Source organism: Tricharina praecox (assembly GCF_024521635.1).
Source record: "Tricharina praecox strain CBS 144465 chromosome Unknown BZA05scaffold_2, whole genome shotgun sequence".
In the NCBI taxonomy this organism is placed as follows: domain Eukaryota; kingdom Fungi; phylum Ascomycota; class Pezizomycetes; order Pezizales; family Pyronemataceae; genus Tricharina; species Tricharina praecox.
Window position 1 is genome coordinate 2,461,876 of NW_026250404.1, and position 26,449 is coordinate 2,488,324.

The window sequence follows — 26,449 nt, forward strand, 5'->3', positions numbered from 1 at the left end:
GCGCCACATCGTGCTGGCTGGTAACGGGGTCTCAGCTCCCGGCCGGCCAGAGTGGGCAGCAAAGAAGTGCGACGGTTCGCCATGGTCTAGATAGGTAGGCTACATGCGAAATCAACTGAAGATCTCTCTTTTACCCAGGCCGTATGCAACTTCAATCCGACGATGAACCCCAAGAAAACCGAGTGATACAACTGCTAGCCTTCAAATGCACTCCCCAGGGCAAAAATTGAACGGTATTCTACGCGCTGATAGTATAAAATCATCTGCCTCTCTAGCTCCCTTTCCTTTTTCACGATCAGATCACCCACCACTTTTGAGTCCTAAACCATGTAAACCAGGCCTTAACTTCCATTCTAGTAAGCTGAGCCCACTGCACTCATTCAAGGTGCGAACCCACCCTCGAATACTCTATAAAATCGTTTCCCCAAGGCAGTCGGCCGCAACTACCACCGTCGAACATAGGTAAACATCTCCCGACCACACAGCTAGTAACCATGCCTTCATCGATACCAACAATATCATCGAGCACCACAGAGAGTAACATCCTACACATACGCATGACCGTTTCCAGCCGCGACCTGGCGCCGGACACCGAGGTTGAATGGCCGGACCCCGATACTTCTAATACTATTACCACCGCAGCAGAGCAGGCCGCAAGACTGGAGACTCTACTTTGCCCCGAGGATGTGCGCAGTGAACGTAGAAAGGTGCTTTTAGAAAACCTTTTATCGCACGATTGGCGGGATATTAGAGCGAACATCCTGGCGACGCAGGGGAAGAGGCGTGGGGATCTTGATACTAGATCTACCACGGTACTACCGTGTGAATAGTGGAATCGCCATCTGATGGAGTTTTGATTGAGCGTGGGCTGTGGGGAAGGGATAACTACATCTACTTGTTGTTTACTCACGCTCATTGGACGAGATCAGTACAATAGTAGAGTAAACGCCGGATGAGGTTGCCGCTGTGCGAGGGAGTTTCCACGTGGACGGCAGTGGTGCTGCTCTATGTAGAGTCTACCTATGCCTTCTACATATCGGCGACCCACGTGGAGATCATCGATGCGTTGGTTACCCTCCAATCGGGTGCAGGAGTGGAAGCTTATGTCTTATTTGTTTTTTCCGATTCATCTTGACTGGTAGAGACCAGACATCTGACGGACGCCTCCGAAAATAGAATCTCGAGTGACACCTGATGCAAACAGTAACACAGCCCCAGCTTTGACCGAACGGCCGGAAAAGCTTGACATGGATTCTGCATGGATGATGGCACCGCACAACATGATTCGGCGATAGCGATACGGTGGCTATTGTGGGATCAGATCTCGGAGTGGGGAGGCTCGGCTTTGGTTTCTCGGCCGTGAATTGAGGCGTTGCCGGTGAGGCGCTCACAGCGAGGCGCACCTCTCGCGTGCTGACTGTGCCTGCATCGAATAACGGAGTGAGTATTAACAACACTTAAATCTGCAGAAATCAAGAATTAAAAAGCAGATGTTCACTCTCTCCTTGATTGGCTGGCTACCTCCACGCCTTGCTTCGTGGGCGCCCCTGCATCCGGCTTGTCGGTATGCAGCACATGGCCAGCGACCACGGTGCCGCGGGCTGGCCCCAAGCGCATCGGGAAAACGGACACGGCGAGTTCCCCGCGAAACACAACGGCCTACCAGTAGCCCCTCTTCTCTATATGCCATATACGTAGAGCATGCATAGCAGCTCGACGTGAATTGAACCTTCTCTCTTTGTCGTCTTTCCGTTCGGTAACTTCGGCTTCCGGCGGACTTCGCGGTCGCAGGCTGGTCAACACGGCCGAAGCTGCTAACGTCATTCTCGGCAGACTCCAGAGTAGCTTAGCTGGCGACAAAGCTTGCGCATGATCCGCACACAGCCGCACCTAAGCGGACAGCTGAACCGGGGGTGAGACATGACGATGGCATTTTCTGGAACACTGCGAGAATTGGGAGCATTTGCCATATGGAGCTGCAGCAGCTAGTGGGAGTGCAGCAGCCCCCGCCACAGCACACAGCTTTGATGCCTCGATACCGACATGTGCCGCTGTGCGTCTGGCCCAGCCGGGCGAAACCCTTCCCAGCCACTCGGACGAACCGTGTACATTGGTCAGTCGGGAAGTCTGTCTCTCTTCGGTCTTCGGTCTGCAAAAAGATAAAACCCGCCCAGCTTCCTTCTTCCATTGTCCTTCCTTCTGCTTCATCATCAGTCGAGTCCTCCTTCGCGGTCCCACCACCCCCCCACAGCAAGCAAATCGGATATCTCAACATCCCCCCCCCCCCCCCCCCCCCACAGCTAGTATACCTTGATACCAGTGTCTCTGCTCGCAGTGCCACTGCAACAATGGGCGTCCTCTCCGACATACCCATCGCACGTCCGACCACCGTCGACGTCGTGACGCTGCTACGCAATGCTTTCCTCCTCGGTGCAGTCTACCTCGTCACTCTCGTCGTGTATCGGCTCGTCTTCCACCCGCTCGCAAAGTATCCGGGCCCTTTCCTCGCAAAGATCACCGACTGGTATGTCCCCCGCTTCTGCCCTGTTTTTGATATATTGAGGTTTCCTGCCGAATTGCCGCAGAGTGGTGGTTGCTTGCCGTATTGCCGGATCGCTGACTCGGCCGAATGGTGACAGGAACACTGCCTGGCATGCCTTCAAGGGCGATCGCTACATGGATCTCTACGAGGCGCACCGGAAGTACGGTCCCGTGGTCCGCGTCGCTCCCAACATGCTCAGCTTCAACACCGCCACGGCCCTCAAGAGCATCTACGGCCACTCGAACGTCTCGCGCCACATCCAGAAGGGCCAGTTCTACTCCGCATACCCCGCCGTCAAGGGCGTGCACAACACCCACAATGCCATCTCGAAGCTGGAGCATGGCTTCAAGCGGCGTGTGCTCTCGGTCGCCTTCAGCGAGGCCGCCTTGAAGAGTATGGAGGGTGCTGTGATGGATGCCGTCGATACGCTCCTCGAGGGTTTCCGCAGGGATGGTGCCAAGGGTGTTGATATAGGAGAACGCTTCTCGTGGTTTACTTTCGATGTCATGGGTGATCTTTGTTTCGGAAAGTCCTTTGGCATGTTGAAGGATGAGACCCAACGCTTCGTGACGGACTTGATCAGCAAGGCTACGCACAACCATTACATCGTAAGTTCATGCATCCCCCCGCCTTGAAGTTGAAGAGCAGCCACTGACTGTCTACTTTTTGCAGTGCGGAAACTATCTCCCCATCAGACGGATGGGCTTGGGCCGTTTTCTCTTCCCCACCATTGCTCGTGACCGCTGGCGCTTCATTGAGCATTCGCGAGCCTGCGCCAACGAGCGAATGAAGATGGACCACTCGGCGAAGAAGGACTTCTTCTACTACCTCCTCAACGCCAAGGACTCCGAGACCGGCAAGGGCTTCTCGACCAAGGAGCTTTGGGGTGAGGCCAATGTCCTGATGATCGCCGGCTCCGACACCACCGCCACCGCGCTCTCGTCGACCGTCTTCCACCTTTGCCGCAACCCCGACAAGCTCGCCAAGCTCCAAGCCGAGATCCGATCGACCTTCGCCTCACCCGAGGACATCGTCACCGGCAAGGAACTGGCCGACTGCCACTACCTCAAGGCGTGCGTCGACGAGGCCATGCGCGTTTCCCCTCCCGTTCCCGGTCTCCTGCCCAGGGAAGTCATCTCGGCGTGCAAGATCGACGGTCTCGACATCCCCGAGGGCACCGGCGTCGGCGTCCCCATCTACACCATCCACCACAACCCGGAATACTACCCGGAGCCGTTCGAGTACCGTCCCGAGCGCTGGATGCACGGCGACGAGGAGCAGCTCGAGATCGCGCGCTCAGCGTTCAATCCGTTCTCGCTCGGCGCGCGCGGCTGCATCGGAAAGAGTGTCGCGTACATGGAGCTGCGACTCGCGATCGCAAAGCTGGTCTGGAGCTTCGAGATGAAGCAGATCGTCACCGAGGGCAAGGCTGAGTGCTGGCGCGAGGGCTTCGCGGCTAGGGAGGGAGAGTATAGGCTGATGGATCACTTTACGAGCAAAAAGGAGGGGCCGATTGTGGCGATTACGCCGAGGGAGCGTGCGTAGTGAGTCTTTTTCATTCTGTTTTCTGGGACAATTGGGGTTTGGGGGGGTTACATGGATGGACTTTTGGGCTTTGATTATCATCTGCATGTTCTTTTTCTGGTTCTTTTTCTTGTCTTTTCAACGATAGCATTTTTATGAGGAACGTTGGTTGAGTTTTTATGTATCTGGGCAGCAATTTATATTCCATCTTGCACAATATCCTGAACTGTGTCTGGCTGAGATCAACTCAACTCTCGACCCATGGATGAGGACGGATACCTATGCGTGGTTCAGCTGTAGCCAGGGGGATGCAAGCCGTTGCAGGCCGTTGCTTCTTCCCCCGCGCAGAAAGCACGGGCCCTTCCACGTCCGCTCGTGGCACGTGCGGCGCACGCCCCTTCGCGGCGCGGCTACCGTCGGCTTCTCCCTCTCAACTGTGGGGTCGCCAGGATGTGCCCATGGCCCATTTATGACGTCGCATGCCGACTACGCGGATTGTTATTCAACACTCTATTCGGACGGGCGGATGAGAGTGTTCCGGGACGTGGAGTTCTTTCAAAGTGAAGAGGGGAGGGGAGTAAAGAGAGGATGTTCGGACAAATGTGCATAGCTTTTCCGTGAGTATGTGCCTACATAGGTGGAGTGGAGTACTATGAGAATTGATATGGTTTAGAGATGTGCGGGAGTCGCGTCGCGTGGAGATCATTCTGTGTGTGAGAAAAAATAGGTGCGAGGTTCGGACGAACGTGCATGGCTTTTCCGTGAGTAGGGTATGTAGGTGGAGTAAACATATGATCTGGAGTGGGGTGGAGTTGAGTGAGTGCTGTCGCACGAGAGTTCGCTCGGTGTTGAACGTTCTCGTCGGCCGGATCTAAATTAAGCCTTGCCCCATCTCACGCATCTTATATCGCAGGCTCACAGCAGCCATAACATCATGGGCGATCATGTCATCACTTGGAAAGTTGATTGTGAACCGTGAACAAGAACAGATGAATTCTTCCGTCTGTCATGCGCTCGAACCAATACCTAGACTAACAACATTCCCGATATCTCCCAAAAAAAAAAAATCCGAAAAAGAAATCCGAAAAAGAAATCCGAAAAAGAAATCCGAAAAAGAAAACCGAAAAAAAGAACAAAGCCTGCTCGGAATAATATCAAACAAAGAGAATAAAAAAGAAACAACCTGGATCATGTGGTTCCTGTTCTACAGATTCCCCCGCATGGCCTGCTCCCTCTCAATCGCTTCAAAGAGACTCCTGAAATTCCCCGCGCCGAAGCCGGAGAAGTTGTTCCGCTGAATGATCTCGATAAAGACAGTGGGGCGATCCATCAGCGGCTTCGTGAACAGCTGGAGGAGATACCCGCCCTCGTCAAAGTCGAGGAGGATATTCAGTCTCTCGAGCGTCTCAAAGTCCTCGAGCACCTTGAGTTTACTCATAGCCAGCCGTTTCCGCATCGCCTCATAGTACGTATCCGGCACGCTGATAAACTCGACGCCGCGCGCCTTGAGGTTCGTCACCGCCGAGATGATGTCCGTCGTCCGCAGCGCGATGTGCTGCACTCCCGCCCCGCCAAAGAAGTCGATGTACTCTTCGATCTGTGACTTGCGCTTTCCGTGCGCTGGCTCGTTGATAGGCATCTTTACGAGCTCGTTTGGTGACGCCATCACTACTGACTTCAAAGCCGAGAAGTCAGTGCAGATGTCTTTGTCGTCGACGCTCCAGAAGCGGTGGAAGCCGAGCGCTTTTTCGTAGCTGAAAGACGGGTCAGTGGATGAACGAACGGCAGGGAATGGGTTGCTTACTAGTCGCATGCATCCTCCATCTCGCCCCAGTCCTGGTTTCCGACGCAGTGATCGATTGCCTCCAATTTGACTTCAGGCAGGAGCGACGGCACCGTCCTCGTCGACTTTCGGTATCCAGGGAGGAACGGGCCGCGGTACCCCCTCCGTTCCACCAATGTGTGCGTGGTGTCTCCGTACGTCTTTACTGTCGCCATTACTACCTCGCCGTCTTTATCACTCTCGATTCTCGGCGCACTCAGTCCCACTGCGCCGTTCGCCACGGCCTCGCTGTACACAGCGTTTACATCGTCGACCTCGAACGCGACGTCCTTGACCGCGTCGCCGTGGGCAGCCAGGTGGGCATTCATCTCCCTTAGCAGCACGCGGTCTTCGTCGCTGATGTCCTCGGCGCTGGGGGACCGCAGCGGCGACGTGAGCACGAACGTGACGTGGCCGTTCGAGATCGCGTGCGAGGCGAAACATCGAGAGCCGGTCTCGAGACCTTTGTAAGCTAGTGACCGGAAGCCGAACAGCGTGCTGTAGTACGCGGCTGCTTGCTTTGCGTTGCCGACCCACCAGTGGACGTGGTCGTAGCCGCGGTAGGAGTTGTCGGTTGGGTTGGCGTGGGCGGAGACGACGCCGCTCAGCGCATATGTCTGCCCGTTCGAGGCGAGGATGCTGGGTTCCCGTGGAGGGGAGGAGGAGAGTGCTACTGGAGGCATGGTTATCGTGCGGTAATTCGGGAACGTTTGAGACTGAATGGATGGTCAAGCAGTGTCTCGATATTGATGGAAGTAAAATCGGGGCGACGTTGGGGGAGGCGAGGAAGGAGTCAATATATCTTCATTCACGTCCCTCATCGCTCGGATACCTGATACCATCTTTCCCCGCCATTCACGGTCTCTTGCTGGACCGGTAGGTCATCTCGTCCGACTTGATGATGATAAGCATAGCTCTCACCTCCATTCCTATCTTGCCATCTCAAGCCGACGCTTACCGCCGGCCACCCTCGGCTTGCACCGGATGACGTCGTAACGCACCGTCCAGACGCGCAAGCAGATCCCGTGGCTTGCCGGGCAAATATAGTGTAGCCTGGACCTTCTCTAGACGCGAGCGCTCGAGAGATACAGGTACCCCTCCATTCCCCGGTGCTCCTCCAAATCCCTTCCCATATCAAACCACAGACACAATGACAACAGCAGCAACCCTCTCCCTCCACGACAGCAACACGCTCTCGCTCCTCTTCGACCCCGAGTCCTCACCCTCATCCACCACCGGGACCATATCCCCCTCACTACCGCCAGACCCACACTACCCATCCGCCGTCCTCCCACTCCTGCAAACCTTGGAGCGACAAGCCATCTCCCTCGCGGAAGCATCCCCAGCCGAGGCGCTCACCATCCTCTCCTCCCTGATCACCACATACCCGCAATACGCCAGCGCCTACAACAACCGCGCGCAGCTACTCCGGATCCTCTCGCACTCTTCCACCGAGATAACAGCGGACCTACGCACAGCGATTACCCTCGCTCGCCCTGCGCGGAGTATCGACGCCGTTTCACCGCTGCAGGCAAAAGTGCTGAGTAATTCGTATACGCAGCTGGGCGCGGTGCTGCTGAGCGAGGGGCGGGAGGAGGAGGCCGGGGAAGTGTTTCAGGCCGGCGCGAGGTATGGCGGCGAGGTCGCGAAGATGATGGCTGTTAAGTTTAATCCTGTCGCCAGGCTGTGTGGCGCGATTGTGAAGGAGGCGATGAGGAAGGAGATGGCGGGGTAGAAGGTAGAACGCAAGGACTGGTTTTCGTTTTGGGTTGGAAGATACCGCGTTAGGTGTGCGGAGTGTGTGTGATTGTATATAGAGATGGTAATAGAGGAGACGGTTGTCCGTTTTTGGGAGGGCCGGTCATGAGATGTCACGTTGGAATGTTCTCACTGGCCGCAATGATAACTGAATGCGTAATGCTCGGTAACCTCTCATAACTCTGACCAATATGTAATCCAAGTTAATCCGTAGCAAGCGAAGAAGGCGGAATCGTGGGATTGGATTGGATTACCTCGTCCTCGGCCTACTACCTTCATCAACTATAGTTCGAACCGTCAACCACAATGGGCCATGGCATCGCCACAACCCCGTCACCAAAAAAAACTGCATAAACCACAAGCAGCACCTTGTCCCAACTCCCCACTCCATCAGAGCAAAGGAAACCGAAATCACCATCACAGATGAGTTCGTTTGAAAGTCCTTTCTCTGTCCTCTTCCGAACACTCACGAAATCGGATTAAACGCCAAATCCTGCATTGTTGCCGGTGATCCTCCTACTCTCCAATCACGAAGACGATACCTAGGGAGCTCCGCAGACTGCATTTCATGCCTCGTTCTGGGATGTCCGTCTGGCTGACCGCGCACTTGGCTGACCGCGCAGTCCTGGCGATATCCCGCGGATCATCGGTGATCCTAGTTCTCTTTTGGCATGTCTTATACCTCCTCTTCTAGCTGCACCCTCACGCCTACAATGTATCTACATATATTGTACATGTCTATGCCGCAGAAACGTATCGACGGGGAATCGTTCTTTGGGAATTCTCTGGCAAGCTTACTGTGGTGAGCGATGGAGGAGCTGTCGGCGCGAGAAAACGGATATCGTTAGGTTAGTGGTGCGCATCGCCATTGGTGGGCATAGCGGGATTTCTTCTTTTCCTTCTTTTCCTTCTCCTTCTTCTTCTTTCTTGACCATCATCTATCGAATAGGTAGACGATCAACCCTCCATCTTCGCCCCCTACTCTATGTGTGCTCATCGAACGAGTGCGAGTACTCGCCTGAGACATCGCGAGGAAATACTTTTCTCTCTCGCCACTACGTTCTCTCTCTTGATACTTCTATCTCATTCACTCATTCTCTCTCGCTACTCCCCTTCATATTTGAAAAGAAAAGCCCTAGGACCATCATCTTCGGGTGTGGGTGACAAGAATAGCGGGCACCTCTCGAGATTAACCCGTGAGCTGTCTGCCCGCACCCGTTCGTTTCCCTAGGAAGTCATCTGGTTCCTACCCTTGTGAAAAGCAGCGTATTGACACATGGAGTTGTCAAACTTTGGTTGCCCGGAGACGTCGGCGCCAATAAGGTTTCGCGGTTGAAGATCGAGACCAAGTCTCGACGGCCGCGACGGATTGTCTACGAGTATATGATTACGCGGCGGCGGCCAATTTTAAGCGGCACCTTAGTTTCAAAGAAAGGCCTCGCCGCGGACGATAGGCCCTTCTTTTCTTCTGCATCGAATGAATTATCTCTTCTTGTCTACCCAAATATTCCAACAGGAGTCAAACTGGCTGGTAGTACTACCACTACCGCCGCAACCTGGGAAGTCGAGTCGTTTGTCTTGCAAGCGCCCGCCTACATTCTCGTCAAGTGTGAGCAAGGAGGTAGCACCCATCCAGTTGCCCACACGAACGTCCGCAGTTTTTGTACCCCGAGCTACCTCGCGGAACTGCTTCCTTGTGTCATCGGACGGAAGACTCGTTGCTGGAACTCTCGAGTAGGACCCTATGATACGTTCTTCCGGATTCCGAGTTGCCCGCATCGCTAGACAAAGAATACCTCGAGGAGATATCACCGGATTTCCCAAATTCCAGAAACCACCCCTCCCTCGAGGTCTCAACCTCCCATCTCTGCTCCCTCCTCTGTGTGTGCGCAATTTCTCGTCCGAACGCCTATCGGCCTGGAGAGGAGTTGGCGAGGAGCCCGTCAGACCTGGGCCCAAATCTTGGGGCGGGTCTCTGGACGGAACCGAGGCGACCGCGGACTTGCGGTGGCGTTCCTGCAGGTACATGCTGATATCTGCAGGTACCTCGTGATTCCTGCAGGTACTGATTCCTGTGTTGATGCTCCACCTAGCCCATTGCGCCTTCGGCGATTTCCTAGAAGGTTATACCTAATCCCAGTATCGCGGGCGTTAATCTGAGTTCACCAGCTGAAGTTTTATGGTTTGAAGCGAAGTCTATACCCAGTACATTTATAGCCGACCCGTGGAGGGGTTAAGCATGAGGTCAGCTAAACGCGATATCTGCAGTTGCCTTCAATACCGTTAAGTATAACTCTAGCGATCTCAAAAACGAAGACAACTGCGCTCAGTGATTCGGTTCAACAAAGGGGTGGGAGGGTTTACGGCTTTTAGGGAGATTCGAGGGAGAGTAACGGAAGGAGTCTGTGGTAGCACTACGGGCATGGAAGGCGGCCATTGTTCTTGAGTCTTTCCTTGTAACATTCGCAGATTTGATACTTTACATCGCCACAATAGCTGATGTTTGCGCCACGGCTCTGAACCGGAATTTGAGTATCGCTATAGATTCTTGCCTCCGGGTGCTGTCCCCATCTCACAGCCCAGTCGGTAGTTTCTGGTACCTGCGTGTGAACTGAGCTTGGCCGGGAAGTGCCCTGCCGCTCGGGTTGGGCTGAACCGTACATATCCATCTTCCCATTAAAACGATCTACCCTATAGTAGTCAGCTGCGGTCCGCGGTCGATGCTGACCGGTATCTATTGATGCTTGTATAGACGGACTGCGGGGGCTGCCGTCATCAGTTCTCATCTACATGTATCCGTGGACGGGACTGGACCGGCGCAGTCCAGACCGGTCTATCATGCGAGGAACGCAGGCCGTTTCCCTTGTATCTCCCTACGGTCTTAACTAGCCGCAATCTCCACCGGCGAGGAGAGAAATCTAGAGTACTCTACTCTATATAGAGTACATCTCTCTGAGAGAAGCTAAATTATGCGAAAGACGCTACTATAAATCACGAGCCACAAACCCACACCACCAAATCCTCAGCTGCCCTCGCCACAAATAAATCAGGCGGGGTCAATAGGGGATATCTAGATGTAGAATCCCTTTAGCTAGGTATGCGAAAGATCGGAATGCGATGGCGAATGTTTCCGACCGGGCTAGGCACTAATATAGGTACCAGTAGATACTTTAGTGTGGCTGATATGACTGCAGAGTTCAGCTGTTCGCATCGTTGTCGGATGGGACCATGCAGTACCGTGATGACTGCGGATTTGGAGAAGAAATCAAGGCTTAAAGTTGCTGTTGCGATCAAACAAACCAAACATTACTCTCATAATCCTTCGTCAGGTCCATTGGTATGCACATACTTGCTCCAGGTGCTCAACGATTGTAGAAGTTGGCCAGATGTTCACGTTCGGTCAGTCTATGAGGGCAATATGTATAGTAGGTATGTACCTCCAACCAACCGAGCACTTGGTAACTCCATAGTATGGGTTTTAAGCTCCCGCAACCCAAGAAGATGCCGTCTTGTCGTTCAAGGTGGTTTGCGGGAAGGATTTTAAGGAGGTGTGTACCTGCATCACGGATGCGGTAGTAGTTAATGCTGTACCTATGTAGTTACCTAATTACGTGCTTGGGGCACTTTGGTGGGGGTTCCGGTGGTCCCGTATGTATTGTACTCTACTAGAGTAGGGAGTAGTTACTACGAATATCCGCACTGCTTGTCGCTTCGCTTCTTCTGAAAATTCTCAGCTGAAATCCTGAAGGTTTCCCCTTTTCCTGCTCGTTGACTAGTAAGGAGGTACCTACACAAAGGTCAGCGGCATGGGAGCTCGTAGTTCCGACGCCTGCAAATCTGTGAAACCCGCTGTTGTCCCCCGGTCGCTGATACTATCGCGTTACCGTATCGGTCTGTTGTCCAGATCAAAAATCCCTGACGCTACTCGCTTCGCTAATTGGAGCCAATCAACTACGCGAGTTTGCCACAAAATCCATGGAGGCAGTTCGGTTCGCTGCCATAGGGCTATTCCATAACGCGGCAAGGCGTAAAAGTACCGCGTCCATATGGTGAGATCATCATTGAGGGGCTCAAAGCACCGATCTGAGTTTGTGGTTACAACGAGTATTATATATTCAGCACTGCGGCCTTGGATATGGAACTTTCTTCATCACTCAAGGCACATCGATTCGTTCTCCACCACCTCCTCCTCCTTCAGAGTTGTCAGGTCTTGGGTTACAGAAGATATACCTAGTTCATTCTCAGCCTATCCAAGGGATTCGAAGATGCATCACTTCTCCGCCCTCCTACCAGCACTTCTGCTGTCGCTGCTCGCAACGACAGCACTCGCATCCCCCCGACCGAACCACGACAATCCTCGTATCAGCTACCGTACCGTCACTGTCACGAGGCATGCGCCAGCAAAGACGGTGGTGAACACCCGATATGCCACTACTACCGTCACTCGCTACGGCCAAGGCCCGGGCCGTACCGTCACGGTTACAGTTCCGACAACGAGGACGGTAACAGGAGGCGCAATCACAGTCACCCACACCAGCACGGTAGTGAAACCGGCGACGACGGTGGAGGTGACGCAGACACAGCAGATCACCCGCACGGAGCATCTGACCGCGACCGAAACCGAATCCATCTCGGTCACCGCAACCGCCACCGAGTCGGTTACAGTGACCCAGTCTGCTTCTACCATCACGGAATCCGCTACGGTTACCGACACCGAGTCCATTACGGTAACCCAGTCTGCTTCCACCATCACGGAATCCGCTACGGTTACCGACACCGCCACGATCACCGACACGGCCACGGTCACCGACACAGCCACCGAGACTACGGCGTTGACGGCAACTGAAACATCCGTCTCCTCGTTCACCACGACTGCCACGGAAACCACCACCGTTACTACCACCTCCGAATCCGCGGCCCAATGCACTAACACATCTCCACTGAGAGACCCCGGCTTCGATAAACTAGCAGAGTACTGGGACTTCTCGACTAGTACTGCCGGTGGTACGTTGCGACGGGCGTCCGACTCAAATGCCCGCAGCGGCATCCTCGTGCTCTGGTCTTCTCTACCCGCGTCAATCAACGGTGTCCATATGATCCGTCAAGCGATCGCCGTGTGTCCCGGTGCCACATACCGCTTCAGTGCGTGGACGCGCCAACTAAGCGCCACCTCTCAAATGATCGCGACTTTCGTCATCAATGGGAATTTGGTAGCCAGGACAACCGCTCCGGTGATGGCCTGGACTGAGGTCACTGGGACCTGGACAGCACCTTTGGCGGGGAGTGGCGCGGCCCTCTTTGGGATTCAGTTTTCGGGCCCTACTGCAGTGACAAGGGATATGATAGTCGATGATGTTGTGCTGCAGATGGTGTAGTAGTTCTCTTGGAAGCAAAGGTTGGCGGATGAGAGCTAGGATGCAGGAGGAAAATGGGGGATGCGAGAGGGACTCAGTAATACATATTTGCGGGAGGAGATGGGGGGAGAAAGGGATTTAGCATACAACAGGCCCAGGGCTGTTGATAGGTTTTATTTGGGACAAACAATTTGCCTATGTAACTACATTAAGTACTTACATACATACCTACATACATCATAATACATAAGTACCTATGCAAAGAGCCAGCTATTTACATAACGTATGAAACCCACATCGGTGATCATTGTGAATATGGTCTCCTCATGCACTATACCATCCTCGCAATACGCCAACTGCATATGACTCTCAGTCGTCCGCCCGAGCCACAGCTGGCTACCGTCATTAACGGACCATCCATAATGATCGTCATTTTTCGGTCGATGACTTTGCTGCGCTGAATTCCGACGTGCTTAATACTTACCTAGGTACCATCCCGCGCCTCTAAGTTGACAGCTATCACCGAGATACGGACGAATACCTGGTACATGCCATGGCAAGGAGAACTATTTGGACAACAAGGATACATGCTCCGACCATCTACGATGTTGTGGCAGTGTGGCAATGTGACGATGTGGCGAAGTGCGGTGGGCTAGCAGAGGAAACGGATGTGGTTAGGTTAGCTAGCGGGGAGGGAGCCAACTTAAGCTGGGACCCGGGAAGCTTCTTCGTCCCTTTCTTCATCACCTATCGAATGGACGGTCAACCTTTATCTCCTTTCTCTCCAGGGTGTGTTATCCTTTGCTCGTCCCGCTTGTCGGCCTGGAGAGGTATTGGCAAAAAACCCCTTGTAAAAATGGCACCGATAAGTCGAAGCCTCCAGTACTAGTCGCCAACTCCTTCCAGTACTATGCGAAAACCCTGTTGGCGGGGTACGGGGGTAATTCGTGTATGATATATAGGTGATGATTTATGCATGAATAAATTCATGTTGGAAATGGTCATTGGATATTTGAGTCGAAAAAGCTGCGATGTCAAAACTCCGAGAATAATATCGCATTTCTAAAATAACCTCCGACCACCGAAAGGGAGGGGCCTGGGCCTGGAGGATACGATTTCTCTAAATATAGCTGTAAGTTGGTATATCGTCCCATCATATGTACTCTACTCCGGTCCATTGCTTCTAAGAGCTTCCGGTCTCTCAGACCCTTGCGGACCGATCTACAGAATCCATCATGTAATCAATCTTGTTTCAGAGTACGGATGTTGCCGCAATGATTATAGTGATAGTGCGATGGGCCTGTACGAAAGTGAAACGAAAATATCGTTCGGTGTGAAAAAAAAGCTTCGTTCCAGAGTCAATTCCATGGAACAACATCAAAAACCAAGAATTGCTTTAGGCGTACTAGATCACTCGACTTTGGTAACCAGTGTCTGGCCAGAAGTTTTCTCGATATATAGCTATAAAATACAGTAATACGAATGAAAGTTCCTCTTCCCCTCCGCTGTCACTTGACACGTGCCTCTTGTCTCCCATTCCATCGAGTGACATATTATGACGACGCACCTGGCCTTCCCCGTGTCTAGCTATTCCAATCCCTCTCCCTTTTTTTTCTCAAGCACCAACCATCTGCTTCACGAAATTGGCAGCGGCGGTAGCATCCGAGCCGTAAGTCAAGTGAGCCGGCAGGATCACGCTGGTTCCGGCACAGATAAGATCCCCGACGTTGCAGAACGTCTTGGTCTTGGCCTGGAGCGCACCCCAGGAGTCACCGTTGTTTGGGTCACCGAAGAGTACAATGGCCCCAATACTACTCTGCGCAGCGCCCAGCTGGTTGACGGCCTTGCGGGCGACTTGGGCCCCTTGACTGTCGTTCCCGGGAACGAATTAGCGACTGATCTGGATGCGCCCAGCTTGGGATGGATGGATGGAGTTCTAACCTGTAGCCGGACATGACAAGCTTGGTGTCTGGGCAGTTTGTGATGGCGGTTTGAGCATACTGAGCCATGTTCTTTGCGCCGTCGCTGCTGCCGCCAGCCAAGAAACCGACGACCTGGATCGTGATGTCCCGTATTAGAAGCTTCTCCCATAAGGAAGCGACCCCCAAAAGGGGAAACTCACATCGGCGGGATAGTCGACCCCCTGGACGGCGATACTGCCAACAGCCTTATCGATGGCGGTAAAGAACGGGGGACCAGCAATAGATCCAACGTTGCCTAGTCACCGGCTTAGTTCAAAGTTGCCCCCGGGGAAAGGAGATGAAGACGAACCTAGTTCGGTGGTGCCACGGGCGAAGATGACAGTGACGGGCGCACACTTGCGGCTCTTGACGTCGTTGCGCGAGCTGCTCAGTGATTGCCGGGCTTCGAGCTCCCCGGCAGGGGCGGCGAGCGCGGTGGTTGCCGCGAAGATAAGACCGAGGGTGGCGAGGAAGTGCATATTTGTTGGAAGTTTTTAGGGAGTGAATGAATGTTTATTGCTACCAGGCAATCGATGGATAGAAAATGAATGAATGGCAGGCTGATATGACACTTGGAACTCCAGGTAGTAGGCTGTGCTGCTGCTTGTGGAGCTTCAACAACACTGGGGAGTACGTAGGGTGTTCTTATACTCGGATTATTCTTTTTCGTTTTTGTCCTCATCGTGCGTTCGTGTCATTCATTTCACTTCATCGTCTTTCGATAAGAGTCCGAGATACCGAATACCGAGGCAGTTTTAATCCTATCTCAGTATCCACTGATATCTCTGGCTTTCGTATGAGGAGCGGGGGGGGCACCTAGGCGAAGAATGGAATATGGATTATAGGAGAGGCGGCGGCGGGGGGGGGGGGGGGGGGGGGGGGGAAGGTTCCAGCAGACCAAGTGCCTCAATAATTAAGAAACCCTGAAGTCCCTTTAGTCGTGATTTGGCCGGGGGAGGACATTTATCCAATAATGCGGCGGCATAAGATCGACTATTCGGAGTATCAAGCATATGAGGAAAATTAATAATATTAAAAATCCGCTGACAGCGCATAGTGGGCCAAGCTGTTCGAGGCTGTCGTCCCGGATTCACGGAATTCATTGCGCCGAATGATGTTCTCGGCGCATGGAATGCACCAAAGTCTCCTGCCTGTCGGCTTCACTTGATGGTCACTGAAGCAAGGTTAGCAAAGCCAATACCCATTTACTCCCGCCGGTTTCATAGCAACAAGTGAAGCGGCGGCGACATTCGGACCTTCTACAGTTGACCGACACTAGATCTTTCGATTCGACGGCCACAGGGTTGCTCTTGGCTAATTAAGTAATAGAAGATACACATGTACTTAAGAGAAGGAGGCGGAGATTGTGTGGGGAATTCTAAGGTGCGCGACTCAGTTGCGGGGGATGCATCGATAATGGGGTGGATGCATCGATAGTGGGGTGGATGAACAAACGTACTCTAAACAAGCGAGCGGTCCAACCATACTATACCTAGGCAACTCTCTACGTATCCTGAGTTACTCTGTCCACGGATGGCCTTGTCTGGTGGCCGTCGGGAAACCCAAGTGATGCCACGGCGACACGTGAGAGCCGGATGGTTCGAGACGAAAGGAATGGCCGTCATATATTCCATTGCCGTGGGGCCAACCTCAACCGTGCGCCAAGTCCGGGAGGCCGCCGAGTTGGATCCGGGCCGGCTGAAAGCCGTGACAGGGGCAATTCTGTCTGTGAGTTGCCAGCCGCTAGCCATATGGGTAAACGGTGAGATGAAAACACTGAAAATCATCACCTGCCTCTTGGTTTCGCAGATCGGCCAAGCCCAACCAAACAGCAATCTGAAAGGCATGCAGTATGGAGTCGTAGCGAAGCTCTAGCTCCAGCCCCAGCGTGAAGGTGATTCTCATCCCAAATCGCAGGCGGTAGACTTGGCATCTGCTCTGCCCCGCGACCACCGGCCACCACTGGCGGTGGGCAGCCAAATAGAATATCTACCGGTAGTTTGGTCAGTCTGCGTGATCCACGGCGACCAAGGTAGTCAACTGTATCCATTCGACATCGACCGAGGTAGCAACGGTGTGTCCGGACGAGCGAGCTTCTTACGCCTTAGCTTACATTGTGCCCGGTCAAAGCAACCTCCATTCTGCTCTGAAGTATGCGGATGCTTGTCTCTATGCCTACATAGCGCCGAAGAATACGGGTGCCGCGCTTCACCCAGGAAGCCTTCAAAAACAGCGGCCCAGAGATTCGGAAAACATGGTAATTCTGCAGCTCCATGCGTATACAATCGGGACGACCTGGAGATGTGACACTAAGCATTACCGGGCGTTGACCTCTGCCAGTTTATACGGCAGGTGGATGCGGGTACCTGTAGTAGTTGAATAGACTCCTCCCTTTAAGATAGGTAAGCATTGGAGAGAAAGCTTTTGAGAATAGGTGAGCGTTTGTGTGCTTCATGGTCTCGTGAAACGCTGCGCCATTGACCGAGGATCAACATCCAAGCGTGGCGGTAAGCCATCGTCCCAACGCTTGAGATTTACCGCATGTTAGTATCCGCGAGACAGTAGTAGAGCTGCAGGTGTATTTCGGAAATTTTGAGCGGAGGCAAGCAGGATGTTGTCGATGGCATGTAAACCAAGTTTCCGGAATTCCGTACCAAGGAAACTGTCCTATTAGGAGATATGCACAGTTCGCAATATACGTGTTCAGATTTTGGAGTTGAAATACGGCCGTATTCGTAAATAAGAAATTATGGAAAGGGGAGGCGGTCTAAGTACGAACACATTTGTTGCCAATAAATTACGGGGAGAGGGGGGAGTTGACGTATAAACGTATTTGTTGCCCATAAAGTAGGGGAAGAGGATTAAGGTGCAATCTTTCTCGTAGCTGCATATATATAGAGCCTATAAGAACGTTGCGCGTAGAGGGATACTCTACTTATCTTGGTTTCGCAATATGACGGAAACTCGGAACGCGGGAAAGCGATCAGCCCTGGTCCCGCTTTGCAGCAAGTGGCCAGGCCCTCGAGGCTTTAGTATAATAGCCCTGTGGATCTCGATTTTACCTCGAACCCCTCACAGAGTCCGCATCTCCTAGACCTCTTTCCATCCAGACCCCATGATGTCCGCTGCCCGTATCCTGCGACATCCAACGTCGTTTCATAATGGAGTCGCGATGCCCCAGCCCCACAAACCCCTGTGCCAGAAGTAGTCCTCCTTTCCATTGTCCATATTTTGTACTTCCCATGGCCGTTTTTCTCTTGCCTTGCTCCGCATGATTCCCTGGCTTTCACATCCTTTCTCCTGCGACCTCCCAGGTCGGCTCCTCTCCCGGCCACCTCATGGTGGAAACTTCTTTGCCGCCGGTAAGACACGTAGATTCATACTGATGATGTAGAGGTCCGCTTATCAAGCCTCGTGATCCCGGTGAGATTTCGCGCGAAGTTTACTACCTAGTACGTTTCACCGTGTGGTGGCCAGAGAACGGCGAAGGCGATCGGCCCGAAAGAATTGTTTCAGGTTCCTCCCGAGGCCATTGCCGGGGGTTGTGAGTCAGTCCCGAACATCGATGAGCAGGGGGTATATAAAGCCAAGGTACTCTACATACATAAGACTGCGACGAGATTATGTAGCTGCCAAATTCAGGGATTAGGATGATCGGGAATCCCCACCCTCGCCTACCCTCCTGTTTCATAAAACTTCCGAGCGAAACTCAATTGTAGACTAGTACTCTGCAGGCGCTCGGACTATCAAAATGTTTGGGTGAAGACATTGTGGCACGAATTCATGGCACCGACGAACCGGGGGACATCTGTCACCCGATGGAACCCAGGGAACAAAGGAGGCACGGCAGTGCGGTTGAAGCGTACACAAACATGTCCATCATTGAGTGCTGCAGTGAATGATGAGAGACCTAGAAACTAGATCGTAGTCACGGGTGAACTTCTGCAGGTGAGACTTATGTTGCACCGAAAATCACGCGAGAGGCCCTCCTCCGTAGATAATGCTGTGCACAGCGTATATTTTCTTCGGTATAGGCGTTCCAGCACCCTACAAACCCAGAGAATCTTTCCACACATTCAGCACTCTGGCTCCCATTGCATCTTTGTTGCCCCTCCCCCGTCCCCACCCCCGACCATTCCACCTTCCTCTGATCGATCCCCCACGTCCCTCGATCACTCGTGTACCTAACCGATCTGGCTCTTGACAAAGCTCGCAGCCGCAGTGGCATCGCTACCGTAACCGAGATGTGCGGCCAGGATGATACTCTGTCCAGCGCAGATAAGATCACCGGTCGCGCAGAAGGTCTTCGTCTTGGACTGCAGATCGCCCCAGGAGTCCCCGTTGTTTGGGTCGCCGAAGAGTACGATCGCAACTACCTTGGCCTCAGCGGTTCCAAGTTGAGCGGCTGCCTTGCGTGTGACTTGGGCGCCCTGACTGTAGCCCGACAGGACGAGTTTGGTGTCCGGGCAGTTTGTGATGGCGGTTTGAGCGTACTGAGCCATGTTCTTTGCGCCGTCGCTGCTGCCGCCAGCCAAGAAACCGGCAACCTGGAGATTCCATCAGCAAATACAGCACGATTGAGGGGGGGTGGTAAAGAGGAGGCCTCCACTCACATCAGCGGGGTAGTCGACGCCCTGCACAGCCGTGGTTCCGACGGCTTTATCCAACGCGGTGAAGAAAGGTGGTCCGGCGATGCTTCCGACGTTTCCTTCATCACCTTAGCATTAGCTACTTTGCCCTCACTTGGAACTTCGCCGTTCACTAGGGTGACTTTACCAGCCTCTGTGGTTCCACGGGCATAGATGACCGTCACTGCTGCACACTTCTTGTTCTTAACATCGTTGCGTGAGCTGCTTAGCTGTCGGGCCTCCAGCTTGGTGGGAGCTGCAAGAGAGGTGGCCACGAAGGCAATGCTGACAAGGCTGACGAGGAACTTCATGGTGGATCAGGACGAATGGACAAGAGTTTGAAGGAATGCGAGAGTCGTGAGTGACGAATGAAAGTGTTGCGGATGCCGATGCTGATGTAGGTCTGGAAGAAAATGGGACGCAAACCACACCTTTATATCCTCGTCCTCCATTTCCTTCTTGCCCCACATCCCGTGTGATGTCGCTCTAACTGGCAGAATACCTACTACTAGTAGATGCGATAAGAGAAGGACCACAACCTAGGTGGGCTTCCAGAGCAATTCCGAGGGCTGCTTTCAAAGTTCTTGCCAATACTGTGGAACGTATGTGGTGGGGTACATGGATACCAGGGTATCCTGCGTCTGTACTGGAAGCCGCCGGTAGGGCCACCCAACTCGAAACGTAGTCTCTTTTTTCTCGTTATAGGCGTGTGATCCAATCTGGTCCGTCGATAGGATCTCGGAGTAATCTATCGCAGAGCTGTGAATGTAACAACACAACAGTGACTCTTGGCGCGGCAACCATTGGCACTGGTACCGGATCGTGCGACATATCGGTTGACAAGCGATGTAAGCGCTCAACCAGAAGAGGCATCTATCTCCGCCTCCGATGGCAATGGATTATTTTCACTGACTACACTCGCAAACCGAGTCTTGGGGGGTTTCGTCTCAACAGTAGGAACTTTTCAAGTCAAAAGTACACAGCATACGCCCTGCGACTCGGAAAACTCGCCAGCATCTACTTAGAATCGACAAGCCTTTTCAACTCTAGGAACAAACGGTTAAACTGGAAGGTAAATTTGCGTGCCGAAATAGATATGCATCCATCCTACATAACGATGCATTGCGGGGTACATAAGCGCATAACCCGTAGATTACGAGGGTATTCCGGCGCCGAGAAACCCTGCAACCACGTCTTGGTCTTGAGGGGATCTTTTTACATGTAATAGCATCTACATATGCAGTTCAGAAATCGCCGGTGGCGATGCGGGGTTCAATCACAGCCGATGGTTATGGTGGTCCTGCTCGGTCGTTCTAATGCACTCGCGCCTAAGCCAGGGCTTCTCCGGATGACACGAGCCTATTCACTGTTCCCGCCCTGATGTATTCCCACAAACCTTACGTGCTCTGCTGGAATCGTGATGCACGTCGCTAAGCTCGAACATCTGTTCCCCATCTCGGGAGCAAATTCATCGGCATGGAGGGCAACCGCGGGTCAAGCTCGGCGCTGCTCTACTGAGTCGGGCCCGGCCAAAAACTCGGTAAGCCCCCCCTCGGGCCTCTCTGCGATCTGTGGCCCAGCCGCTTATCGATCAATAGAACAGTGGTGGAGCCACGGATTGTAGCGAGGGGGATCATAGACTTTTCGGCCGCCCGAGTATGTACACGAATACGGTCTACTATTAGTGAGCATGTATCAGGTGGATTCCATACCGTGCAGACGGGACCACTTCCTCCTTCGGCGGTTCCGGGAGGGTAGCGATTCCGCACTCTACTCTAGCTCAACTACTGAGTAGTCTCCCGCACTAATCGTAGCGCAGCCGAGGTTGACTTCTTCGAAAATACTTATGTACATCGCTTCGGAAATACCTCCTTGAGCACGGGGAAGGCCGCCTGTCTGGCTAATATTGGAGATCTTTCCTTGCTGCGCTGCAGAATTAAGGCATTGAAAACAGATCCGCCTGCGCGATCATTGAAGGAAAATTATGGATCCCGCCGAGGGATATGTCCTACACAAGGACCCTGTAATAAACAGATAAATTTCTATGTATCTGAAAGTTCATATGGTATCCAGATCGTTGTGTTTAGCGGTTAAACGTTCTGAGATGCAATTAATGTAAGCCGCGGTTCGCGTAACTGGGCGTGCGCCTCATGCTACGTGCACTGGCTTCACTGTTTCTCACTCAGATGAGATTATGGGCAATCAAGCGGGTCTGTGTCGCAATGTAACGCGTCACGGTGCCGTCGTTATTAATTGTACGTTCGTTGGCAAACGAAACCGCCGCATCAACTCACATGTGACATCAGCTGCCATCACTCAGTCACGTTCGATATGAACCATGAAAATTTGCAAACCGACGTTGGACGAAGAACGGTAAAACGGCCCACGAGAAGGCTGATAATCCCAACTGTTAGAATATCCAGTGTTCTATATAGTCCGAACGGACTGGACAGGATCATTCGGGTCCGGTCTGTTCCTTATGGGGGACGGGATAAAATTGGTCCGTGCCGTCAGCCGCCACATTGTAGTAGTCCGTTAGTGGGAAAAGAAAAAAAAAACAGTTCCAATCTTTTCCAGCCGCCACATTGTAGTAGTCCGTTAGTGGGAAAAGAAAAAAAAAAACAGTTCCAATCTTTTCAGAACTTAGCCCACGAAAGATGGCAGTGAACCTCTTCCAGCTATTGTGTGAACTTCAGCCTACACGTCAACGCAGAAAAACGTCATAAGACACTGTGGAGGGACCGAGGATGATTTCTTACCGGGGGATACAATGCGGCTCGCCCCAACGTTGGAAAAGATCGTCAGCCCTGCGAGGGTCTGGTGCCAGATTGACAACCATTAAATCCATGGGACCACAAGCGTCTGGCTCTCGGTCAGCAGAATCAGATCATTCACATGATAGGCTGTTTTCAGCACGATCTGCCTTTCGGTGACTGAGTTATTGAAAAGAGATGATGTACGCTCTATGTGAGAAGGATTTAGAATAGTTTTCGACAGCCCAAAGTAGGTCTGCAACGTGGAGGAGCTCTCCCTCTTGTATTCATACAAATGTCGCCTTATGATTTCTTTTCCGCGGTACTATGTAGCATTCTTGAGAGTCGACTGCAGCCGACTGCAGTCCCACCTGCCCAACTTTACCGGAGATTAATCCGTCCAGCACACACCTCCGGACGGACGTGATGAATGTAGTCCAGTCTCATTCATGGATCCGGACGGACTGAACTCAACTAGGTATATCGAACTCTGGGAATGTCAGTACCTAGGTACCTTAGTCCTTTCTCAAAACCACGGTAACCTCTGCTATGGCTACTATCGTAACAGGCGGTCAAGCAGCCCAGAAAAGTGAGCTGTGACATGTGTCAGTATCTTAGTATTAAACACCGGGGCTACCTTGAGCTGTAAGGAGTGAGAGTATGCTCCAGGGGAAAACAATAACCCCGGATAGGTACTTCAATGAGAACCTAATTGTCAACTGGTTCGTGACCCGGCAAGAGCACCAGCGGGGTTCTTATATCTTGGTGAGTCGTCTCTCGGGGAGTTCCTCGCGATTCTGCATCGGAGAGTTTGTATGAGCTAACTGAATCCGGAGCCAACGGATGAGAGGACCTCCCGACAGGGGATTGGGGTGCGTGGGAGTGTCAAGCGGCATCATCATCCCCAAACCGGGCAAGTACTGTACTTTCTGGGGTTCTAATATTGGCTGAAGGGCGGTGATTGCATATATGGCACTTGCTGTCTGGAAGGTGGTGGAGGTTTGATGCAGGTCGGACTTGCGTGCGTTTCTCGGCATGGCATTGAGTGAATCATGAGTAGGGAAAATAATTGTATAAAAATCAGGACAAGTCGAATGTCGACAAAGATGTGGATAAAAGGGCCCAGAGTCATGTCTACAAGCAAATGGCAAGATACCTGTTCTGTGGAGTCGTATAAAGGCTAGCCTTCGACAAAAGCGTAAGTGAGGCCACATCATGGACACCCAGAAACCATGCGGTAATACGTGCATACTTAAATAAGCTTATGTGCACTTTTTGGAGAGCCTGAATGCTTCTAATAATCTTCCGAAGGAATATCATGTGTTTTTGAGGGAAGATTCCCGTGATTTTCAGCTAGTGACACTATTTCCGAGTGATATCCGAAGCATGACGCCACTACCTAGTTAGGGCATCCCGGCAAGCCACCGTGCACTGGCCACAGTCGCTTGCGTAACTCTAGCCACTCCCGGCTTTCACGAGCGATGACCAAAATATGACGTATGACATCGCCCTCCTCTGTCGCAAGGAAAACAATGAAAATGACCGAACCAGCGCAACGCACAAAACCGATCTACTTTCCTCTTCTCCTTCATTTCTCCGTCCTGTAACAACATCGCTGTCCCCGTTACCACCGCCACCTCAACCTATCATAGCCATCTCTAACAAGACTCAACATGTCGTCGCTCAAAGACACTGTCCGAGACACCGTCAAGACGGAAGCTGCCGGCGTCACTTCCCTCGGCAAACAAGCTATCGAATCCGGCACCTACCTCTACCCTATCAAGGGAATTCTCTACTTCTTCACGCACCGCCAGCTATGGAAGCCATTGACTTCGCGACTCCTGCCCTTGTTGACCCTCAGTGCTGGCGTTGTGGTGCCCATGTTCTTGTTCACGTACGTCCACTCCTCACTCTCTCGCCTCAGATTTACTCCTAGGAAGTGCTCCCACTAAACGAACACAGCTACATCCCCCAGTCCTTTATCCTCCAATTCGTCAATGGCCCGCTGGCTTGGATCTCGACTATCGCGCTCGTTCTCTCGGAGAGCGCGGCCATCATCACCGCATTGAGCAAGAGCTTCTTGATCGACGATGCTTTGATCGATACGTTTGATTTGGTCCTCATGTCCGAGAACCAGACTTCTCTCGTCAAGAACGGCCGCGAGCTCAAGTCGTCCGGTGGAGGCCTTGGGAAACTGTTGAAGCGCCCGTTCGCCAAGTTTTCGCCGCAGGCTATCATTAAGTACTTCCTATACCTGCCGCTTAACTTTGTGCCTGTGGTCGGAACTGTCATCTTCCTGCTTGCCCAAGGTAAGTTAAAATTCATCGGTAAAGATGATGACTCGCAAATACTGACAACGGAGTAGGTAGAGCTCAGGGACCCACTTACCACTCCCGATACTTTCAACTCAAGAGCTACACCCAATCGCAGAAGAATACGTTTATCGAACGCAACAAGCCCAAATACTTGGGCTTTGGAACTGTCGCAACCCTCCTGCAGCTTGTGCCTGGCGCTAGCATCCTCTTCCTTTACACCAACACTGTCGGCGCCGCCTTGTGGGCTGTGGAGCTGGAACGGAAGGGTTTGACTCCGCCTGGAGAGGACCGCACCGGAAACGAGCTGGGTGATGCTCCTGCCACGAGGCAGCAGGCGAAGAAGGAATTGTAAGTGCGTTCAGGGTAATGATGGCGTAGGGGGATAGTTGGATTTCGGTTGTACCTTGAAATTTGTTTCCTTTCGTGTTCCTGTATGTGGGTGGGGCGGATAGGCGCACACAGTTCGGGGAAAATAATGATTGCCTGCGATGAAATATTCCATCTCGGATTCTGTATTGTTTTTCTATGACAGCTTAAGTCCGTGACGGCACGATTTCATGTAGAAAAATGTTGGACGGCTTCTGCCGCTGTGAACTAGGCGGGGTGACTGGCAACTAATCCCGACCGCGCATATCTCCACTACCCTTCCTGCTCAAACGGACCTTAACCCAAAGCCCATAGTGATCGCTTGCCCATTCGGTCGTGTCATCGTCATCGCCACCGTCATCGTCGTCACTCTTACTCCCGTCGCTGACCTCGCCCGTCGGCTCCTCGAACCTTAAGCCCACGCCGATACGCCTCAAGAGCCGCCCTTCCTCCACCTCATCGAACGCAAAATCTCCACGGAACAGGACCTTATCCAATCTTCCTGGTGAAAACCTACAGGGCGGCTGATACCCCCAAGTATAGCCCTCCGTCTCCTCAGTCCCCTTCTGTAATTCCCACACATCTCCCAAGCCACAGCTTTTCGGGAAATCGTCGTCCTCTGGACAAATCGCGTTCATATCGCCCGCGATTACACCTGCCCGAATGTCTCCCTCTTTCATCATCTCTGCCGCCATGGCAAGCTGCACGGGGCGAAACCTAACCCCTGGATGCGGTAGCGACTCCAGATGCGTATTCCCCACTCTCAGGATACTGGGGTCGCCCTGCAGAGCTACGTCAAGGAACAGCACATCTCTTCCCATCTGCGTGCGCTCATAAGGCACTCTCCTCACCGCGATGACGGGTACATCGCGCGTCGCCAGAGAAACGGTAAAGTACCGTACCGATTCCGGACTTTCCAGGTGCGAAATCTGGAAGTTTTCCCTGATCCACTCGTTCCGAAACAGCACCACATGGGACTCCCAATCCACCTCCTGGAAAAGAACGATTGTATGCGACGGCGGCGAAGGCAAGGTGAAGGAGATATGGCCCAGGATCGCTTCCATCCGAGCGCCCGAGTGGTACGCGAAGGTATCGATGTTCCATGTGATTATCGAGATCGGTGTAGATGGGAGAAGTGATGGCGCTGTGGGCGTGGAGATCTGTCGCCACGAAGCGTCTCCGGTAGCGTCTTGTACAGGTGCCGCGAAGATGCATGGCATAGTGGGGGTGACCTCAATAGAAGGCGGTGTCGGCTCCCGAGGGGGAGTCTTCGACGTGAGAGGAGGCGCGGTGGATAAAGGAACGCTCATTGTTTCGGTGTGGCGAGCAAAGATTGGTCGTGATGTGCAGCGTTGGTGATGATTTTGATGTCAAAGCGGGACAATACCTGATCGTCAAAAATATTTCACTGTAACGTGGGGGGAGT

At 52.8% G+C, this 26,449-nt stretch overlaps 8 protein-coding genes across 8 annotated transcripts; 4 read left to right on the top strand and 4 right to left on the bottom strand.

The window, feature by feature from the left end:
• Positions 1-2,164: 2,164 nt before the first annotated feature.
• Positions 2,165-4,331, top strand: BZA05DRAFT_386134 (cytochrome P450). The gene is made up of 3 exons (XM_051482465.1): positions 2,165-2,524; positions 2,640-3,150; positions 3,215-4,331. The coding sequence occupies exons 1-3, from the start codon at positions 2,349-2,351 to the stop codon at positions 4,085-4,087; spliced, it is 1,560 nt and encodes a 519-aa protein (XP_051343900.1). The 5' UTR covers positions 2,165-2,348; the 3' UTR covers positions 4,088-4,331.
• An 830-nt stretch (positions 4,332-5,161) lies between these two features.
• Positions 5,162-6,797, bottom strand: BZA05DRAFT_386144 (4-hydroxyphenylpyruvate dioxygenase). The gene is made up of 2 exons (XM_051482466.1): positions 5,871-6,797; positions 5,162-5,820 (listed from the first exon to the last, which is right to left on the bottom strand). The coding sequence occupies exons 1-2, from the start codon at positions 6,569-6,571 to the stop codon at positions 5,271-5,273; spliced, it is 1,251 nt and encodes a 416-aa protein (XP_051343901.1). The 5' UTR covers positions 6,572-6,797; the 3' UTR covers positions 5,162-5,270.
• A 168-nt stretch (positions 6,798-6,965) lies between these two features.
• BZA05DRAFT_386145 (uncharacterized protein) lies at positions 6,966-7,890 on the top strand. Its single transcript, XM_051482467.1, has one exon. It carries the CDS (start codon positions 7,039-7,041, stop codon positions 7,621-7,623), a length of 585 nt encoding a protein of 194 aa, XP_051343902.1. The 5' UTR covers positions 6,966-7,038; the 3' UTR covers positions 7,624-7,890.
• Positions 7,891-11,694: 3,804 nt separating this feature from the next.
• Positions 11,695-13,258, top strand: BZA05DRAFT_386146 (uncharacterized protein). Its single transcript, XM_051482468.1, has one exon. It carries the CDS (start codon positions 11,912-11,914, stop codon positions 13,019-13,021), a length of 1,110 nt encoding a protein of 369 aa, XP_051343903.1. The 5' UTR covers positions 11,695-11,911; the 3' UTR covers positions 13,022-13,258.
• A 1,357-nt stretch (positions 13,259-14,615) lies between these two features.
• Positions 14,616-15,440, bottom strand: BZA05DRAFT_441435 (cutinase; the record flags this gene model as incomplete). The annotated part of the gene is made up of 4 exons (XM_051486660.1): positions 14,616-14,868; positions 14,942-15,054; positions 15,123-15,217; positions 15,272-15,440. 4 exons carry the CDS (start codon positions 15,438-15,440, stop codon positions 14,616-14,618), a joined length of 630 nt encoding a protein of 209 aa, XP_051343904.1.
• Positions 15,441-19,145: 3,705 nt separating this feature from the next.
• On the bottom strand, positions 19,146-20,063 carry BZA05DRAFT_457100 (cutinase; the record flags this gene model as incomplete). The annotated part of the gene is made up of 3 exons (XM_051487569.1): positions 19,738-20,063; positions 19,575-19,669; positions 19,146-19,508 (listed from the first exon to the last, which is right to left on the bottom strand). Exons 1-3 carry the CDS (start codon positions 19,898-19,900, stop codon positions 19,146-19,148), a joined length of 621 nt encoding a protein of 206 aa, XP_051343905.1. The 5' UTR covers positions 19,901-20,063.
• Positions 20,064-24,024: 3,961 nt separating this feature from the next.
• On the top strand, positions 24,025-25,140 carry BZA05DRAFT_457104 (uncharacterized protein; the record flags this gene model as incomplete). Its single annotated transcript, XM_051487570.1, has 3 exons — positions 24,025-24,236; positions 24,305-24,651; positions 24,705-25,140. Coding segments are annotated over 3 exons (864 nt in total), but the record flags the coding sequence as incomplete, so codon positions are not given.
• On the bottom strand, positions 24,990-26,406 carry BZA05DRAFT_117158 (Endonuclease/exonuclease/phosphatase). Its single transcript, XM_051478641.1, has one exon. The coding sequence runs from the start codon at positions 26,331-26,333 to the stop codon at positions 25,272-25,274; it is 1,062 nt and encodes a 353-aa protein (XP_051343907.1). The 5' UTR covers positions 26,334-26,406; the 3' UTR covers positions 24,990-25,271.
• Between the last annotated feature and the right edge of the window lie 43 nt (positions 26,407-26,449).

Coding starts and splice junctions, on each gene's coding strand:
- BZA05DRAFT_386134 (XM_051482465.1), top strand. CDS start 2,349: ATGGGCGTCCTCTCCGACATACCCATCGCACGTCCGACCACCGTCGAC. Junction 2,525..2,639: donor CTCGCAAAGATCACCGACTG/GTATGTCCCCCG, acceptor GAATGGTGACAG/GAACACTGCCTGGCATGCCT. Junction 3,151..3,214: donor CTACGCACAACCATTACATC/GTAAGTTCATGC, acceptor TACTTTTTGCAG/TGCGGAAACTATCTCCCCAT.
- BZA05DRAFT_386144 (XM_051482466.1), bottom strand. CDS start 6,571: ATGCCTCCAGTAGCACTCTCCTCCTCCCCTCCACGGGAACCCAGCATC. Junction 5,821..5,870: donor ATGGAGGATGCATGCGACTA/GTAAGCAACCCA, acceptor CCCGTCTTTCAG/CTACGAAAAAGCGCTCGGCT.
- BZA05DRAFT_386145 (XM_051482467.1), top strand. CDS start 7,039: ATGACAACAGCAGCAACCCTCTCCCTCCACGACAGCAACACGCTCTCG.
- BZA05DRAFT_386146 (XM_051482468.1), top strand. CDS start 11,912: ATGCATCACTTCTCCGCCCTCCTACCAGCACTTCTGCTGTCGCTGCTC.
- BZA05DRAFT_117158 (XM_051478641.1), bottom strand. CDS start 26,333: ATGAGCGTTCCTTTATCCACCGCGCCTCCTCTCACGTCGAAGACTCCC.